Here is an 18,802-nt window from a genome sequence, read left to right as displayed (position 1 = left end):
TTGCAAAGGAATTTTCAGAAACTGTAAGTGACTTAGGTCAAAAATGAATTTAAATAAGAAAAGTTTATTGTTTTCACAAAAATGCTAGAACATCATTTACTTTACCTGTAGCCGATCAAGTTAATTAAAGGGATTTATAAGTACAAATATATGGGAACTACAATTAATGACATAGTGGAATATGTAGAGGAATTGAAAACAAGAATAGAGATTTCTTGTGATTCTTTCTTGAAAATGAGACAGTTTTTTTACAATAAGTCATTAAACATTGGCTTTAATTGCGCATCTTAAGTTGCTATGTTTTCAGTCTTCCTATAATGGTGTGGAGGCTGCTGTCCTGACTAAGGTAATGATGAAGGAGATTGATGTAATTGAAATGTGATTATATAGATGAATGCTTTGAATATTATTATTTGTAAATAGGATCATAAATGAAGGAATTTTAGGTAGACTCGTCTCATGTAGACTCATAGGTTTAGTGGCTCATCAAGGGACCTATTCAGAGCTGTGGTTAACAGGTTGCTGATAGTCATGTTGATCGGTGACCTTTAAAAGTAAAAGAAATGCATTTTAAGAAGAACTTTATCAACATTGTTGTTAACTTACTGAATTAATTTGTACTAGACCTGCTTACAACGTTTAGTTTCACAACACCTGGAATGTTTCAGGTAATCAAGTAAGCATTACAGGTGTTTCCATCCAATTTTCAAGGAAGTTCGTTTTCATTGTACCTGAATGAAATGTCAACAGCTAAGTGACATTTAATAAATAAATCAGCTCTCCTAGATAAACAACCATAGTTATACAAGTGCATGTATTTTCACTAAAATACTGTGTGCATTTATTAGTGACTAATAATTATTAACCAAAACATTTGATGCCATTTAAAATTTATTAGAAAAAATCTGATTGATAGTAAGTGACATCAGACTCTTGTTCAGGGTTAGTGACTCTGTAGTTGGTACAAGTTTTAAAGAGATTCGGTAAATTGTGAAGTAAGTGATTAAAAAGAATAAGTCTTTAAAGTTTGTCATCACAGACTCATAAATTTGATTACATTGCTAAAAATAAATAGAATTTCTATTGTTATCTAGTGATAATGAAATTTTAAATCAATTACGCCAGTAACATGAAAAACCTGACTGCATTTAAAACTTGGTTAGGATTTCATGTTTACTGTCTTATGATATTTTTTTTGTATATTTATCAATGAGGTTGATTAATCTATTCTTTCACAATTCATGTATTTCTATTATATCTTCTTTAGAATATTCAGAAAATGAGTATTAATACAAAAAGATCTTTTTGCCACAAAATTTAATTTTGTATTAACTCTCTGTACTATGATACTCACTGTATTATATTTTTTATTTAATATTATATACACAATTTTTGTAATAAATGATTACCAGAACAATACATCTGACATCATGAAGGTTACATATTAATTAGGATAAAGTTGTAAAAAGTATACAAAAAAAAATACATAGAAAATAAATTCAGGTTCATAATAATCTGTTTATAAATATTTATGCTCTCAGATTCTGTTAGAAAATAGAACTCATTTTCAAGAAAATAAAATATATTCCTTATTATGTAATGTAAATCAGGACTAGAAGTTATTCAGATCTCTTTCTGACCATAATTTTATCTTCTTTTTTTTTTAATTTCAGGCCAACCAAGAATCACATTAACTTTAAACATTAGTCCTTTACCAAAATTATTTTATTTAACAGGGGGGCAGGATCTCTCTACAGATTTAATTTTTTATTTATTGAAATTTTTTTTCATATATTTTTTTTTTCAGAAAATGGAAATAAAAACTGAAGCAGATGAATTAGATGAAGGTGTATCCCCAAAAGAATTAAAACTTATCTCAAATGTAAACACAAAATGGACTTCACCACGTGTAAGAAACAAACTGAGATCAGCTTTAAGCTTTTCTAAAGCACAGTCATCTAAATGAGAGGGCTTTAGCTTATCATTATATTAGATAATAACTTCAATTGTGATTGTGATCATATTTTATTGTCTTTATACTCCTGCAATAGTTTTAAGACAAATAACTTCTTGTTAAAAAGATATTTAAAAACAAAACTAACATATTTATATTTCATTAAATAATAAATATTTTGATTACAGTTATTAGATACATTCTATAACAGATTATGCATTCTTTGACTGATTAGCATTGTTTTATAATTTTGTCTGATTTTTATTTTATTGATAAGATTCAGTAGTACTTCCATTTATGTTTTTATCAATTATTTTGTTATAGTAAGTATCAGTGTTCGGTGTGTATACTTCACTCCTTTTTTTAAGTACGCCTGTATGATTTTTAAAAACATCTGCATAAGTGTTCTGGGGATACATTTGAACTTATCTCTCACTTAATTAATATTAAAATATTTAACTAAAAAATGTAAAAACAATATATTCTGTTAAAAATATTACACTTAATTAATTACATAAAATGACTTAAATAGCAAATGTAAATTTAGAATAGTATTTCACACCATATTGTATATAAATACAGTTGACTAAAATAAATACTATGTTTGTAAATTTTATACCCTGTTAAGATGAAATAAATTTTTACTCTAATATTGTCATGCAACTGCATACTTGTCATGAACCTTAGAAAGTACAATAAAACAAGCATAATAAAAATATCAATAAACCATGTCTTCAATTCTCCATGACATCTGCATACATACCACCAGAAAATAATTTTGTTGCTCATTCTCATTTTTTTTTATTTTCCGTGAACACTAGTTTCTTTCAGAAAGTAGAAAATGATTGCATAATAATTTCCAGAAGATCACAAAAGTAATTCATAGCAAAAGAAATAAATGAAAATAACTAATTGATGCATGATCTGTTTCATTACATAAAAAATGTTAAGCAAAGCTTTAGTTTAAAATTTTAAGATATCTTAAAAAAGGTTAAATAATCTAGATCATTTCTTCATAGAGGAAATATGATTAAAATAAAATTTAAAAAAATTATTCATTCTGATGATAAATAACTGAATGACAAATTTAAATAATATTTTAATTTGAGAGCACATTTCTTTACACATAAATATAACTATGTTCATAATTAAAAAACAGCTTTTATAAGTATTTTCGAAGAATCTATACTAATGTAACCAGTTTGTACATACTACGCAAATTCCTTTCATTATTAAATGCAGATCTTTAACACTAATACACAAATGGCAGACCGTTTTCACCCCCCAAACAATTATTCTGTCATCTCAATTTCATAAGCACTATCAGTAAATAGTTAAGTTATGAATCTTGTGTTACTTCAACAGTGAAACCTTGTTAACGTGAAAGCAGTAGAAGTTACATGTCCTTTTCTATCTTTTTTTTTTTTACTTTAAGATGCAAAAATGAATTAAAGAGTAATTTTAAACCGTTACAATTGTAGTGTTATCCCTTTGTCATGATTGGTGTAATTAAAATTTTTACATATCATTTATTTCTATTTAACTATAATAAATTCTTTTGCAAAAAAAAAAGTTTTTTATTATAACCTTAAAATTTCCTGCATTTGTCCAGAAATTTAAATTAAATGCAGTTACAGGTAATACATTTATAAAATATGCTAGTTGAAAAATATGAATTCCCATCTGTTAAGTCTTTTGTTGACAGATGAGAGCATTTGAAAATCTTCCAGAAGAGCAATGGAAACACAATTTTTTATAATAAAAATTTTTCACAAATTTATAATAAATTTTACTGTATTCACTTTATAGCTTAATACATTTAACCCAGCAATACTTAAGCTTTTAGATACCACCAAAAAAAAAAAATTTATTTAAACCTTCAAAATATTAATATTTTTCATCAGTTATGTCAGTGAAGTCAATCTCTTTCCAGCAAACCATTTTTCATGACTGGAAACAGGAAAAAGTCATATGGCACTAAATCTAAATCTATTTCTGTCATGTTTCCTGAATGGTTGTGGAACAATATAAAAAAAATTAATTTGTATTATGTTTAAACAGTTTTTAAAAAATGCATAGGAGTGGCTAACAATTGAATTTGTAAGAAAAACTGGCACTCACCTTGCACAGAGCTTTTTCATATACCATAAATGTGGATGAAAGATGTGTACGTATTCTGTCAAAATATTCACACTCTCACGTATCTTCATACATTGATCTTCCTAAATGACTGCTGGATTTTTCTATGATTTCTACAGTTGTTATCTCATTTGGAGTCCAGCATGTAGTTTATTTCTTGACACACATTTCATACATTTCTGAATTCAACAAATTAAAAATAGACTGTTGATTTTGATAGGTGAATTACTGATCTTTGTGATGATACCTTGGCCTGTTAAGCCCTTCAATAATGAATATTTGATTACTGCACAATATTTGTTTATTTTCATATTTTTAAATAAAATTTGTTTACTTCAGACAGCTGTAACAAATAAATAAATCAATGGAATGTCATAAAGATTTGTTAGGAAACATGTAAAAATTAATATTTTTGTTAACTGTCAATCAGTTAATAGTGCTGCAATCTGTTGCAATTCTGGGTAATTATCAAATGCCCCTTTGTGGATTCGAACCCGGGGACCTTCAGATGAAAGGCTAAGATGCTACCACTCGCACCACGGAGGCAAAAAAAAACTTGCCCATGCCAAAACAATAATTTTTGCCTTCAGATGATAATTTTATTAAGTCTAATATCATCCATTACGTGCCATTAACTAAGATAATATCTGTATTGCTGTCTAAGTATATGTATAGTATTAAAAATCACTAACTTTTGTTACTGATAAACGATCTTAAAACATATTTAATTTCTTTCATTTTTCATGATTTTCATGTTTTGAGTAAACTAGATCATTATGTAAAGGATTTAGTACAGTTCCACTAGTAAACATTTGTTCATCCATTTATTGTGTAAGGAGTATTTTTTTTTTTTAGTTATACAAAAAAAGATATATACTCCTCATTGACCAGACCGAATGAACAAATATTTATATAATCATATTCACCTTCATTTTATGATGTCAAATGTTAAGAGGCAGACATTGTTTTTTTAACACATACTTAAGTAGAACAGAACAAATTCTATCCAAACTTTCCTTTATCCAAAATAATTCAGTAATTACACGTACATATTGTTGAGATTTACTGTTGTATCATTTACCATGTTAACTATCTAAGTTAGATTTCATGTCAGCATATGTACCCATTTAATTTCTTCTAAAAAATTAATAATTATAAAAACTTTTTTTAGATAGAGCTGAATTTTCAGAAATTGTAACTGTCTGATCAATTTCTTTAATATTAAAATAAAACTTAATACTTATTAAGCAAGAAAGAAAGGAAACTAAATAAGATGGCATTGCTTCTAATATTTTGCAGTAACTAGTTTTGAAACCATTCTAATGAACTTGTTACTAACATGAGAAATACAAGGATTGAAAAGAATTTAAATATTGATTTTCTCAGAAGTTTTATTTTTATAAATTAACTACTTTAATTTCTTTTTCAACTTAATCTGTTGAAATAGACACATTTATCTAAGCTGATGATAAGCTCGAAGAGCTACTTTCCTTTATCTTTTTAACACCTATTTCCATTTAATATTAAACCTAAATCTTGTTTAACATGGTAAAACAAAAAACTTGAATGGATTTTGATTTTCTTTCATCAGAAATATTATGCCATTTACATACATCCTGCTCTTATTACTTCAACAAGTTTCAACATGAAGATAGATTTTTTACTCATTATTATTTTTTTATGAGCAAAAACCAAAACATCAAACATAAATTTCAAATATTATTGAGAAAGAAACTATTATTAAAAACTCTAGTCCATGATATGCATTGATTTTCATGTACAAATGGTTCTTACTGTAAAAATATAAACTAACTCAATCAGAGGTAGTCCCTAAGTGAATTAAACTCCTATTCCTCTCTCCATTTTTCTAATTCCTTCTTTCTTGAATAAGCTGTATGAGAATCATATCAATTCCCATCCTGGCTCAATTTGTTCTTCTGGCTGGTATCATCTGGAAGATAGTGAAGCAGTAGCTTCTTTATCAACTCAGGTGCTAATTTGCCCTATGAAACTAAACTAAAAACCTAACCAGAGGTTGAAGTCCACTTATTGTTTATGCCAGGTTTGCTGCCCTTCCTTAAACTTTTTTTTCTTTAACAAGGTGGAGAAACCTCATCTACAGGCACCAAGGCAGTGTTGGGCTCACTAACAGGTTCCGCAAGATGTTGATTAATGCATATGTGTGCCTGCACACTACCAACTAAACCTCCACCCCAGGCTAACTACCCCTCCTGGAAACTACTAAAGTGGCATTACTTCAGGACAGGGTAAACGCCCACATACACAATCAAACATCACTAACAATAAAGTAGTACCAAACACACACACCCCAAGAGCAATGCATCACAACAACACACAAGACAATCTAAGGCACAATGACAAATAGGCACAAAAAACATGCACACCAGCTCCAACATGCCCCAAATCCATACAACAGCCATCAACACACAATACAGCTCATCAAGAAGAACACAACACAGCAGACACAGCCGATCAGCACACACACTCACCACATAACTTACAGACAAGCACACCCAACAAAAAGGAATAAAACACTTACCAATATGGTTTTGACATTCTTTGAAGCAACGAGCAAAGGCTGTCTTCATTTCAAAGGCAAAGGCTCTATTTATTCCCTGAGCAAAAGGTCTACTCCTTCCATCTCTATGGATTTTTCTTTCAGCACTTTATTAACAGTGCAATTCCTTAGGATTTAATTAATTATTTGTAATAATTTAATATTATTATCAAGACTGGCTAAATATCTGGGAATACAGTATTAACAAGTCAGTGTTCATTTTATCATAATTTATGATTTTCGGTAGTTTAATTAACTTTAATATTTTGTAATAGTATTTACATTTATTTACCTATGGATACAATTAATTTTATACTGTGTGAAAATACTTTGTTTCTTCAAATTTCACACTATCAGTAAAAATGTATAATTTTTCTATGGTGACTCAAGAGTACTGAAACAATTTAAGTTTTTTTTTATGTTCAATGTAAACTCAGTAATGAAATAATATTATTTAAGAAATATTTATAATTATTGTCTTTAAAATATTTTACTTAAATTAATTGTGCCTGAAATTAAAGCACAGTAGTTATAGAAATATGTATTAGCTATGAATTAAAATATTAAAAATGAGACTAACTAAAAAACATATAAAAAAGTAATTTTTTAAAAATTAAAGTAAGCTTTAATAAATATAAGCTCAATATATTATACTATTAAATTACTTTAATTCATGTTTTATGCATACTAATGTTGATAATGTTATGATAAAGAAAACAATGTCTTATTTTTTTTTTTTTCTAATTTATGTAAGATGTATCCCTTTTTAACTTCAAGTATTAGAAATATATATTTTAGTTAGTTTAAATATTGTGTGCTTAATTAATTTATGTTAATGTTAAATTTGCATCAGCTTTATAAAGGATAATTACATGTAAAGTGTTTATAAAAAACATATATTTTAATATTGATGTTATTTGTTATTTTTTCTCTTAATTATATAAATGTTATATTGAATGTTATTATATAAATGTAAAAATATTTTTATAAAACTTTTAAGCAGAAAATAAAAAAAGTATATATATATATATATATATATATATATGTATGTATGTTATATAATGTTTATGAATTATTTTAAAAATCTTTAAAATAATCTACATTTTGTACAAATAAAGATTAAGTATAATAAAGACAAAAGCTTATGTTTTGTATACTAAATATCATTTATTCCTTTTTTATCATATTTATTTTTATTTTACTTTTCAGTATAGTACATCCTGACTTGGATGGATAGGATTTGAATCCTATCAAATTAAGAAGTCAAATTGAAAGTAATCATAAAGAAGGATATCCAAACAATAAAAAAAAATCATAGCAAAAGTAACAAAACAAATTACAGACCTGTTGTCATATACTCATAAACAGAGTAGAAACATTGCTATCAAATGTATTTCAGAATATTTATATACTGAGTAAGTTAACAATTTTTTATTTCTGGTATGAAATGAAATGAGTTATGAGGTTTGAAATTACATAAGATTTATTTGTATGGACAACAAACTGATCCATTTATTTGTGTAATTATATACAATATATATATATATATAATATATATGTATGTGTATTATATATATATATATAATAAGACACTACAAACAACTCAGTTATAAAACCAGAAGCCACTTATGCAGCAGAGCACTCTTCCATCTGAATGAACAATCAAAAACAAACGACTCCAGAAAATCAAAAGAAGAATTGGAAGAACCTGCATCAATAAAAAGAACCAGAAAGACGGGCAGTGGTGGATTGTACCCAACAAAATTAAGTACAAAGAGTTAGAACCCATCACTGATACTATGCATATGAGCAGACTAGTTTTCTTTGGACACATCATGAGGATGCAAAATTCAAGAAACAGCTAGAACAGTATATCTTGACTCGAAAAACACCAGCCTGAAGATGGATCATAGAATAAGAGAGGTTCTGAAGAAAATCAAAAACAAAAAACATTTTACTTCACACTTGCAAAAAAAGCTCACAACATGAAAATTTTCAATACTGGAATGGGCACAAAGATCGGAATATATGAAAAAGTGCTGGGAGGACCGCAAGGCCCAAACAGTCCCATCAAAGAGACTTGGAAACTCCTCTTCGGGCAGGCGGCATCTCAGAATTGAATTATTTGGTGTCCAAAATTGATTACCTCTTCTGTAAAATTTTTTTTTTTTTGAATGATGAAAATTGATATAACTAAAGTTAAATTAGAAATTTAACTCTAGAAATTAATACTAACGAATCGTGCTTTTCCACTAGTGATCAGTACATTCTGATGCCTACTTTTTGGTTATAGTTCATAATTTTATCAAGAAAAACAATCGCATAAAAAAATGTATTAATATATATTTTGCATATATATATTGATATATCAATGTATAATATAACTACTATACCACCTAATATAACTAGTACACCTCACATGACATGTCATGAGACATGTACTAATGAATCTGGATTTTCCGCTAGTGATGGATACATTTCACTACTAAGCTAAGGGAGACGGACATACCCACAGACCTATTATCTACCTAGTAGGGTAGAATTTTACTGCATTTGAAATCATAGAACATTATGTTACAAATGGGTACAATTATTCAACAAATTCTGAAACCTTATCACTATTTATAACAAGGAGCATCCTATGATTTTTATTTACATTTAATGTCTAAAAAAAATTATTTTATTATGCATATCCAGAGTTGTAAATACATGTTTTGTTAGTTATCATGACATGATAAGTGATTTCAATTACTGTATTATTAATCATACCACATACGCACATAAATTTCAGTGAGGGATAACATTGCACATTATTTATCATTTAAGTTATTCATTTAGGAAGATTATTATTTATCTTGTGCTTGGCATTATTTGTCTTAATTCTATCACACTGAATGCAAATTATTTTAATAAGTTCAACAATAATTACTAATTTCTCTTTTTATTTATTTTAATTTGAAACTTAAGTGTTTAATTAAAAGTTATTTATTATAAAAACATCAAAATTCTGTTGCTATTGCATTATCATTATGAAAAGAATACACTGATTTGAAACCGATGTCATGTTCAACGTACTACTATTTTTGATGATGCTGTTTCTGATATTAAAATTAAAGGCACAATTTAAACAGAGTTTCTTTAGTTCTAACCTTATAATATTCTAACAAAATATTTTTCAATATACACAAACACGGGGCAAAGGTTTAATCCTGTATGTCTTTTATAATGTACATACCATGTGACTTCCAGTGCATATATAACAATATAAACCATACACCAATACTTACTATATATTCATGCACCAACATAAATATAATATGAATTTATATTTTCATCATGAAACAACAAAACACATGCACAAAGAATTTACTCAATCATTTAGAAAATAATATTAATTTGTCCAATATGGTAACATTAAAAAAAAAAAGACTATCAAATTAAAAAATATAATTTCCAAAGTATTTTACCAAGTGAAAGTAAAAAATGTTTCAGGCCTATTTGTTACTAAAAATTATAAATCAAAATAACAAGATTAGGTATTTTTTTAAATAAAATGACATTAATAAATTATTTCTGATTATATAATTATTAAAATTGATTTTTCCTTAATGCATCAGTTTTGCTTATAATGATGTGAATTAAAAATAACATAATTCATTAAATTATTTTAAAAAATTAATTAAATAAAAAGAATTAAGGTTTATAAGATAATTTTAATCCAGGAAAATACTCATAAATAAAAGAAAAACCTAATAACTGAAATCAAACAGTCTCTTCATATCATTTTTGGAGCAAGACTACTATTTTTAACAGATGAAAAAATAAAAATTATTTGGGTTCAAACTTTGTTTTTGTTCCCATACAGCTTGAGAATTCCTGAACAAATAATTAAAAGATTCTTTAGGTGTTTTTGTGATGGTTTACAACATAACTATACAACCTGAATGTTCTGTAATAAAAATCTTAACCATGCAATATGTTTGTTGAAAGACTGGAATAAGTTGCACAATTATTTGTCCCAGCAATCTCCAACCAGTTTTTACAAATCAGTCTAGAACATTTATTATTTATGTATTTCATTACTGTATCATAAACAGCAATTTAGGGAAACGCCCATTAGACACATTACACATCAGTCAAAAAATATAAACATTTTTATAAGTAAACATGAAAAAAGAATATAACAAATTAAAACAAAATTTTACAAATTTACTAAAAATCATAATGAATCAGCAATGATTATAAAAGGATTCAGTCATTCAAGAAATCTTCCACAGAATAGAAGTTCTGATTAAGTGTTTAAGATATAATCCCTCAATGAAAAATAAAATATTTTATCAATATTCAGCATAAGGCAACAAAAGAATTAAAGTGGAGATAATGTAAAATAGGACCTTTCCAAAACTACACTTCTGTGAATGAAATAATTAATAGTAAATTTCTGTTCTGTGTATTATATTTATATACTACTAATAGAATTTTTAAATCAACCATTTTGATTATGATGACTTAATATCACAGAAACATGTTGATGGTATGTAAATGTACTATCAGTCATTACCTAGAAATATACCAGATTCATTAATATTAATCAATCTGTGATAGTAATCATCAGTCTTTTTTCCTAGAACAAATACTAACTGCTTTGGTTCAGTCCATTAATTTGAAACCACACATTACCATTTTTAAGATAATTTCTTAGAGTTTCATGAAAAAATTATAAAAGCGATCATCAGCATCAAGGTCCAGCAAACATTATCAATTTTTTCAAAGCACATTTAAGGTTAATTACATTTTTTAAAAAAACACAGGGATCCTATGATGATTGGTACATCATAATTCATTATTTCCTGCTGCCTTTTAAAATATATATCCACAGCACATTATGTCAACCTGTATGGTAAAATTCAATTTACTTTGGCACTTAGACAATCAAGAATTGAAGTAGAATCAACAAGACAATTTATGACAATTATTTTAACTAATTTTGAGGTAGCAAGTATTGTTACAATAGAGGAGTATATCTTTAGACTGTTTTACCTTTTTTTTTTTATAAATTTGAGTAACTAAGAAGAATATTAATAAATCTGGAAATTTTGCCTCAAATAATGAGAGATTAATTATGATGTGTTTGAGCAGTCCAACGTAGGATTTTTGCTTTTCTTATTAAGTATACTTCTTAATAATAAAAAACTGGGGGTATTCCATTCCAACCCGATCCTTAATTATTCTGTTATAGACTACAGTAATTAGTTTAAAGTTAAAATTTGATTAATATCATTTCTTTACCATAAAATTATAATTTATGATTATTATATTATCATAATAAAAATATGCAATTATTCTACATTCTAATTCAAATAGTCCGCCTTATATAAATAAAATCTGCATAGTTGACAGTATTTCGTAAGCTGCAAAAGGACCCCATCATAAGCCAAAATATTAATTATGACCTTCCCTCGCAAAGTGTTGTCTAACTCTAGTTGTCGCGTCGTTTGAATTGCGGTGGTTAAATTGAGTTTAAATTTTGTTATAGTTATTTATGTGATAAGATTGAAAAGTTCTTCCCGAGTACAAATGTAAGTTAAGATATAATTTCCTCTATAATTATTCTGAAATTAGCTTATTAATGTGTAATAAACCTATTGTGTCTGGTTTATTCTTATTATACTGATCGTATGGTATTCATGTGAATACTATTGATATAGTTATCTAATATTTACATTTATAGGTTATGTCAGGACATATTGACATTTTACATAAATAAAAATAAGGGCATCTTTTAACTCGATCGCAACCTCGTAATCTTTTATCAATTATTGGGGATTGGTTTCAGATTACTTTTTGAATGTATTGATTAGTCGAAAATAGGCCAAAAGTTAAAAATTGTTCCATGGTGCTTGGAACCAAAATTTTAAATGAAAACTTTTAATAAAAAATATATCACTATTCTACTGTCAATGAATTATATTAACTTTATTTTAATTTGTAATACATACTATAAAATTCTTCTTTTTTTTGTCCAGATATTTATTCTCGTATTTGCATCACTGTTAATTTTTAAGTGTAGATGGAAACTGTCCATTTCTCTTTCGTATTTATTAATTTTTTATACTGTTATTTCTTATTGATGAAGGTTTTTCTTGGCCCTTCCAGCCATATGATGAGACAGTTCCTTTTGTAATATTTACTCGTTCCTTTTATGTTTTCTGTAGTATATTATTTTGTACCAATTTAAATAAATTATTATTTATTTATTTTTATTTGTATGTGATGATATAGCTTTTGTTATTTCAAATCACTGTGTGTTAACATTTTTAAATTACAATTTATACTAGTATTATATTAACTAAGTAACTACTATTATATTTTTTACATATCTTTCAAACTGCAAATAATACAATTTTGTGTTGCATATTTTTTTTTGATAGAAAGAATAAAAAAAATTAATCATTCTAAATTATTTATTTGATCAAATACAAAATTTGTTTTTTTAGATATCTGAATTGAATCATTTGATGGCTGAACTTACTGAAGCACTTAATGAAATTGAGAAGCTTTTACCTTCTAAAACACATATAAAAGACCAAATTAAAAACTCAGAACCAAAAATTTTAGCATTAGTTATAAAATCGTATAATTTATTACCAAATAAGTAAGTATTTAATCCTACAACTTAACCGTATAATTATTTTTTTATTTTTTTATTTTAGAGCCGTTTTAAAAAAATTAAATTGGTTAATATTTATTTCAATACTCATGCTACTATCAGACAAATTTAATTATGTATACAAAATAATTATAACACATGTAACTACATAATACTACAAATAACTACATAATAATAACACATGTAACTTAGCAGCCATTTCACCCACTACTTAAAGGAAGCCTTGGCATTATCCTTTTTTCATGCTCTCTGTTTGTGAGTTGACTATTCTTTCTTACTATCTGACCTTTTTCTTATCTTTGATAGTTTCTTGGGTTCTTTGTACAAATACATGCTGATAATGTATGAGATCTGTAAAGCCAGTACATCTGTAACATGAACATGTAGACAGTCTGAACTTGTGAAGTTGTTACAATCTGTAACGTGAACATGTTTGTGATTGATTCCTTTTTGGTGAGTATACAGTAACCCCATTGACTGAAATTGATTGGCCTCCAAAAATATGTTCATCATATTGATACTTATTTGATAAAATGCCAAGGAAAGGTATAAAATACTAGCTTTTTTGAAAATTTATATTGAAGAATTGTAATAAGTACAAATTTCCAATTTTAAAATAACACTTCACTACAATGCAAATATATAATACATTAAAAAATGTTTTGTTAAGTGGTTGAATGAAAAACAGAATATAGCAAACAAACAATTTTCAGTAATGATGGAATTAGGACATACTATTTAGTAGTGAGTTGTAAGGATGTGAACAAAACAAATCCCTACTTCAGGATCAGGTTCAAGCTTTTGGAAAAAGTTAATTCAAAACACCAAGTTTTTAGGTAGAAAGCTTTGAAAAATGATACAATATCATTTTGAATTAGATATGTGATAAGGCCACCAATATTGACCTAGTTAGATCAGTAAATGGAAGAACAAATTGTTCTCACTGACTGAAGATGCAATTTGAAGTATTTATGTGGTATTAATGAAACTACAAGTAGGTTATTGTTCAAATTATTCCCATCATAATCTTTTGTGGAACTTATTGATAATCGTTATAGGTAAAGTTACAAGTAATGTAGGTAGGTTTAAGTAACCTTATAGCCTATTAAATTACTGGAAGATAATTGTTGCCTTCCTAAATTTTATAGCTACTCACCTAATGAGTGGTAGTTAAAAAAAGTGCTTATGAGCTTATATAAATACTAGTGTACCACATTGCAACTTCGCCCACAATATAGATGTAGCTTCATTCACAATGCTTTTTTAACAGCAAACTTATTTTTTTATAAATAAAAAATATTTAATCAGCAATATTATATTTAGATTTTCATTAAATTCTGATAAAATGGTAAATAAAAATTTTTATGAAAAATACTGAAGGAATATACGATAAACTATGAATTGTTGCCCAAAACTTAAATAAAGGAAAACAAAAAAGGAAGATAAAGAAATTGAACAATATTTGTTAGACCAATCCATTTTATGAACGAATTAAAATAGTTCAGTATAAAAGTCCAATAAAGATAAACAAAAAATATATCACAATCCCAAATCTAGCATTCCCATGCCCGTGCTCTATGGTTACTTGCACTTCTGTTACGATCAAGGGCCATGGCTCGCTTCGCTCTCCTTTCCTGTTTTCTCCCATTTCCCTTTCCTTCTCCCATTTCTCTTTCCCATACTTCCCTTTCCCCTTCCTCTTTCCTTTTTTCTCTTTTCCATTTCCTTTTCTCCATTTTCCCCTTCTTCCTTATTTACCCTTTTACCTTTTTTGAATTTTCCCCCATTTCTCTTTTCCAATTTTTCCCTTTCTCCCTTCTTCCCCGCATATAAATCAACCCAGTAGTTTTTTAGTCTATAGCAGACACACATATCGGAAACATTGCAATGGAATTGTAAAATATTTAGAATAGCATATGTTGCTTTTACGTCCAGCAGATAGCGCTGTTAACACAAAATTCAGTTTTTTATAGATTTGAACCTCTTAAAATCAAAATTTTGCAAAATCCTTTTTTAGTGCACACCTACTTAAAGGTACGAAGATACCCTGAAAATTTCAAGTCTCTACCTAAAATAGTTTTGGTTGTACATTGATTATGAGTCAGTGAATCAGTCAGGACATTCTCTTTTATATAAGAGATATTGTAAAGCTGTTGGTAAATATTTATTAAATTAATAATTGATTATTCGAGTATAATTCTATTGCTAATATGCTTAACATAATAAATTATTTGTTTCTTGCCATTTGCTGAAATTTATATTATTTTTTTAAAATAATTTGTAATGGATTTCTGCTAACAAAATGATAAAACTATGTTGATAAATTCTTTGTTTTTACAATCCCATGCATACAAAACAGTTCTTAAAAGCTGGAAACCTGTCAGTGCTGAGATTTTGTTTATGTTTAACTGGTTTTCACTTTAGAAAGCTTTTACTATTCTAATGAATGTGAAAATGGCTAACAGTTCTGTAAAATCTTTTAAGAGCCTCATTCTATATAATGAACTGCATTGAAGGGGAGCAGAATTTTTTTATTTAGACCATTTTACTATAAGTTCCAGTTTTGCCAACTTAAGTAGATCATCCATACAAGAACTATTTGATTTTTTGTGTGGTTGTGACTGGTTTCTGTTGTACTGTTTAACTTTACTTTTCTCAACACTAAACTGCAAACCAAATTTCTGAATTATTTCACACTTTACATCTCTTTCAGACTCCCCTCATATAACCAGGTCATCTGCAAATAACAAGTTGCTCGTTCCTTCTGCTATTTTCTTCTTAACGTTTTCAAAGATTCCATCTGTAGTTATTTTAAAAAAAGTAAATAAATAAAAGTAAAAGTAGTATTATAAACAAAAGGAGATATCACCACTTCCTTGTCTCAATCCATTCTTTATTTCAAACCAATCTGATCCTCCCAGTCTTGACCTGATGCAACTGTTGCTCCACACACACACACACACACACACACACACACAACTTTAACCATCTGGATGTCCATTTTATCTGCATTTCTTTCTTCTAGCACCTGCAACACATCTTCCCTATCCACGCTATCATATGCCTTTACTATGTCCAGGAACTCCATTACAAAATTCTTATTATAATCCCACTTCATCTCACTCACTTGTCTCAGTGCAAATACTGCATCCATATTGGATCTACCATATCTGAATCCCATCTGTTTCTCTTCCAACCCTCCTCAGTATTCTTTTTGATCCAGTTTTCCAGTACCCTTTCAAACAGCTTTGCCATGTGTGGAATAAATATAATACCCATGTAATTACTATACAAGCTTGTCCCCTTTTTTAAATATAGGGGTTATTCTCATTTTCTAGTCTTCTGGAATCACCTTCATTGTCCGTAAACTTATGAACAAGTCTGTACAGCCACTATAAACCACAAACCTCTGCAGCCTTCTTCTTTCTGGTCCTTACCTCATCAATTCCTGGTGCTTTGCCTCCTTTCATTCTTCTTAAATCATCCTCTGTCTCCTTCATTATTATGTAACATCCCTCTTCTGTCCTCACTACCCTCGCCCCTTTTCTGTTCTTTTTCTCCTCCCCTCTTTCTAACAATCACTTTGAATTTAGGATTTCACAAAAATATTCTTCCGATCTACAAAATATTTCTTCCTTCCTTACTATCGTATGTCGTAGATTGTTCTTAATAGACTTTACATCTTCTCTCCCTTTTCTTTTATTTTTAATGACACCAAACAGCATCTTATTCTCTTGTGAATCCCTTTCCAGCTCTTCTGTGAACTCTTTCCAACATTTGCTCTTCTCTCTGCTTAAAACTTTCTTACATTTTCTTTTTGCTTCCCTATATCTACCTCTGTCTTCATCCTTATGGCTTGTCTCCATGTCTTCCATGCTATCTTCTTCTTTTCAACTGCCGTCCTTATATTATCATTCCACCAATTTGTTTCCTTTCCTTTCCTTTTCTTTTCCCAATGGTCCTACCACATGCCTACTCTGCTGTATGCAACATGTGTTCTTAAAGCACTTCCACTCTTCCTCCACCTCTTTTATTTCTTCTTTAGGTAAGCACTCCTGTATCCCTTCTTCAGACTGTTCCCTTATCTTGTTTTCTTTCAACTTCCATACTTTAATTTTTCTTTCTCTTATAACTTTCACACTTGGAATTTTCCAAAATGTAAATGTAGCCATTACCAACCTATGGTCTTCTCCAACCACAGTTTCTTCACTCACTACCCTCACATCCATCTGTTCCCTCCTTATCTCTGTCTCTCCACTAATATGTAGTCAGTTACTGTTTTTGTTCTTCTTTCTCCTCATCTGTACCTCGTAACCTTTTTCTATTCGTATCATACCACAAGTTACCCATTACGACATTATTCCATTCACAAAACTGTATCATTATTTCATCTTCCCCATTCCTTCATCCATATCCATGTGGTTCCAGTACCTGATCTATTCCATTTCTTTCTTTTCCAGTGCACACTCATGTCTCCTATTACTGTCTTCTTATCCTCTATGCAGTTTTCCAGTTTTTGTAAGAACTGTACTATATTTTCTTTAATACATCCCACCTGTGGTGCATACACTTGTATGATATCCTGGGTCTTATCTCCAATCCTTAGCCGCAATCTTATGATTCTAGCATCTATTACCCCCCACCCTCTCAATGCACTCCTTTATCTCCTTACCCACAATAAAGCCAAGTCTATTTTTTTGCCTTTTGCCTACCATTCCAATACAAAACATATCCTTCCCTAAGATCCTTTCTACTTTTTCCCTACCATTTAGTTTCGCTTAGATCCAAAATACTTTTTACTTCCTTGTACAAAGTGTTGTCATAACAAAAATTTTCGGTTTTCAGATTTCAACAGAAATATCCATTTTGACCATCCCTGAATCCATTTTGACTAGTTTCAGCGTGACGTCTGTACATATGTATTTATGTATGTATGTATCATGTATAACTCAAAAATGATTAGCCATAGGATGTTGAAATTTAGGATTTAGGACTGTTGTAACATCTAGTTGTCCAAAAAAATTTTGTGTTTTGGACTTTTTCTTAACTGCAAATGTAAGCCCTCATTGAGAGCTTTTCAACGATATATCATAAATGGTACTTATAGGTTCCAGAGTTATAGCCTAATGAAATATTTGGAAGTATAAGGGGAAGGCACGTTGGTTCAAAATAGACTTCATCTCCTTTTTTATTTTTTTACCTTTTATTTTAATTTTTTTTTTTTAACTTCTTTTTTAAATTAAATTTATTGATTTATTAATAATTATTAGCCCATGACTGTAAAAAAAATTTTACAATAAATAATTATTCAATAGTAATAAAAAAAAAAAAATATGAAAAAAAAACAGTGAAATAAAATTTTATGTACTTTTAAAAATGTGTATATGTAATTTAATAGGCATTATTACATATGTGTATATGTAGTAGAGTTGGTGAAACATCTGATTATTTAATATTAATT

The 18,802-nt window shown here is 28.3% G+C and overlaps 2 protein-coding genes across 3 annotated transcripts in view; both read left to right on the top strand.

Annotated features, from left to right (window-relative positions):
- Positions 1-2,039, top strand: part of TrpA1 (Transient receptor potential cation channel A1) — a 202,612-nt gene extending 200,573 nt beyond the window's left edge. Inside the window, exon 22 of the mRNA XM_075372580.1 lies at positions 1,808-2,039. Coding sequence (XP_075228695.1) covers positions 1,808-1,966 — 159 coding nt within the window. The 3' untranslated portion in view covers positions 1,967-2,039. The remainder of the gene's footprint in view (positions 1-1,807) is intronic.
- A 10,023-nt stretch (positions 2,040-12,062) lies between these two features.
- The window catches only part of LOC142329200 (lysine-specific demethylase 8-like), a 36,098-nt gene continuing 29,358 nt past the window's right edge, over positions 12,063-18,802 (top strand). Inside the window, exons 1-2 of one of the 2 annotated variants that reach the window (XM_075373599.1) lie at positions 12,063-12,250; positions 13,169-13,326. In XM_075373599.1, the coding sequence (XP_075229714.1) occupies positions 13,190-13,326 (137 nt within the window). In that variant the 5' untranslated portion in view covers positions 12,063-12,250; positions 13,169-13,189. The remainder of the gene's footprint in view (positions 12,251-13,168; positions 13,327-18,802) is intronic. The other variant, XM_075373600.1, reaches the window with a different exon arrangement.

The sequence above is a fragment of the Lycorma delicatula genome, chromosome 8 (genome assembly GCF_047948215.1).
Source record: "Lycorma delicatula isolate Av1 chromosome 8, ASM4794821v1, whole genome shotgun sequence".
Taxonomy (NCBI): domain Eukaryota; kingdom Metazoa; phylum Arthropoda; class Insecta; order Hemiptera; family Fulgoridae; genus Lycorma; species Lycorma delicatula.
Note: the sequence above shows the minus strand (reverse complement) of the source record. Positions and strands in the feature narration are given on the sequence as shown.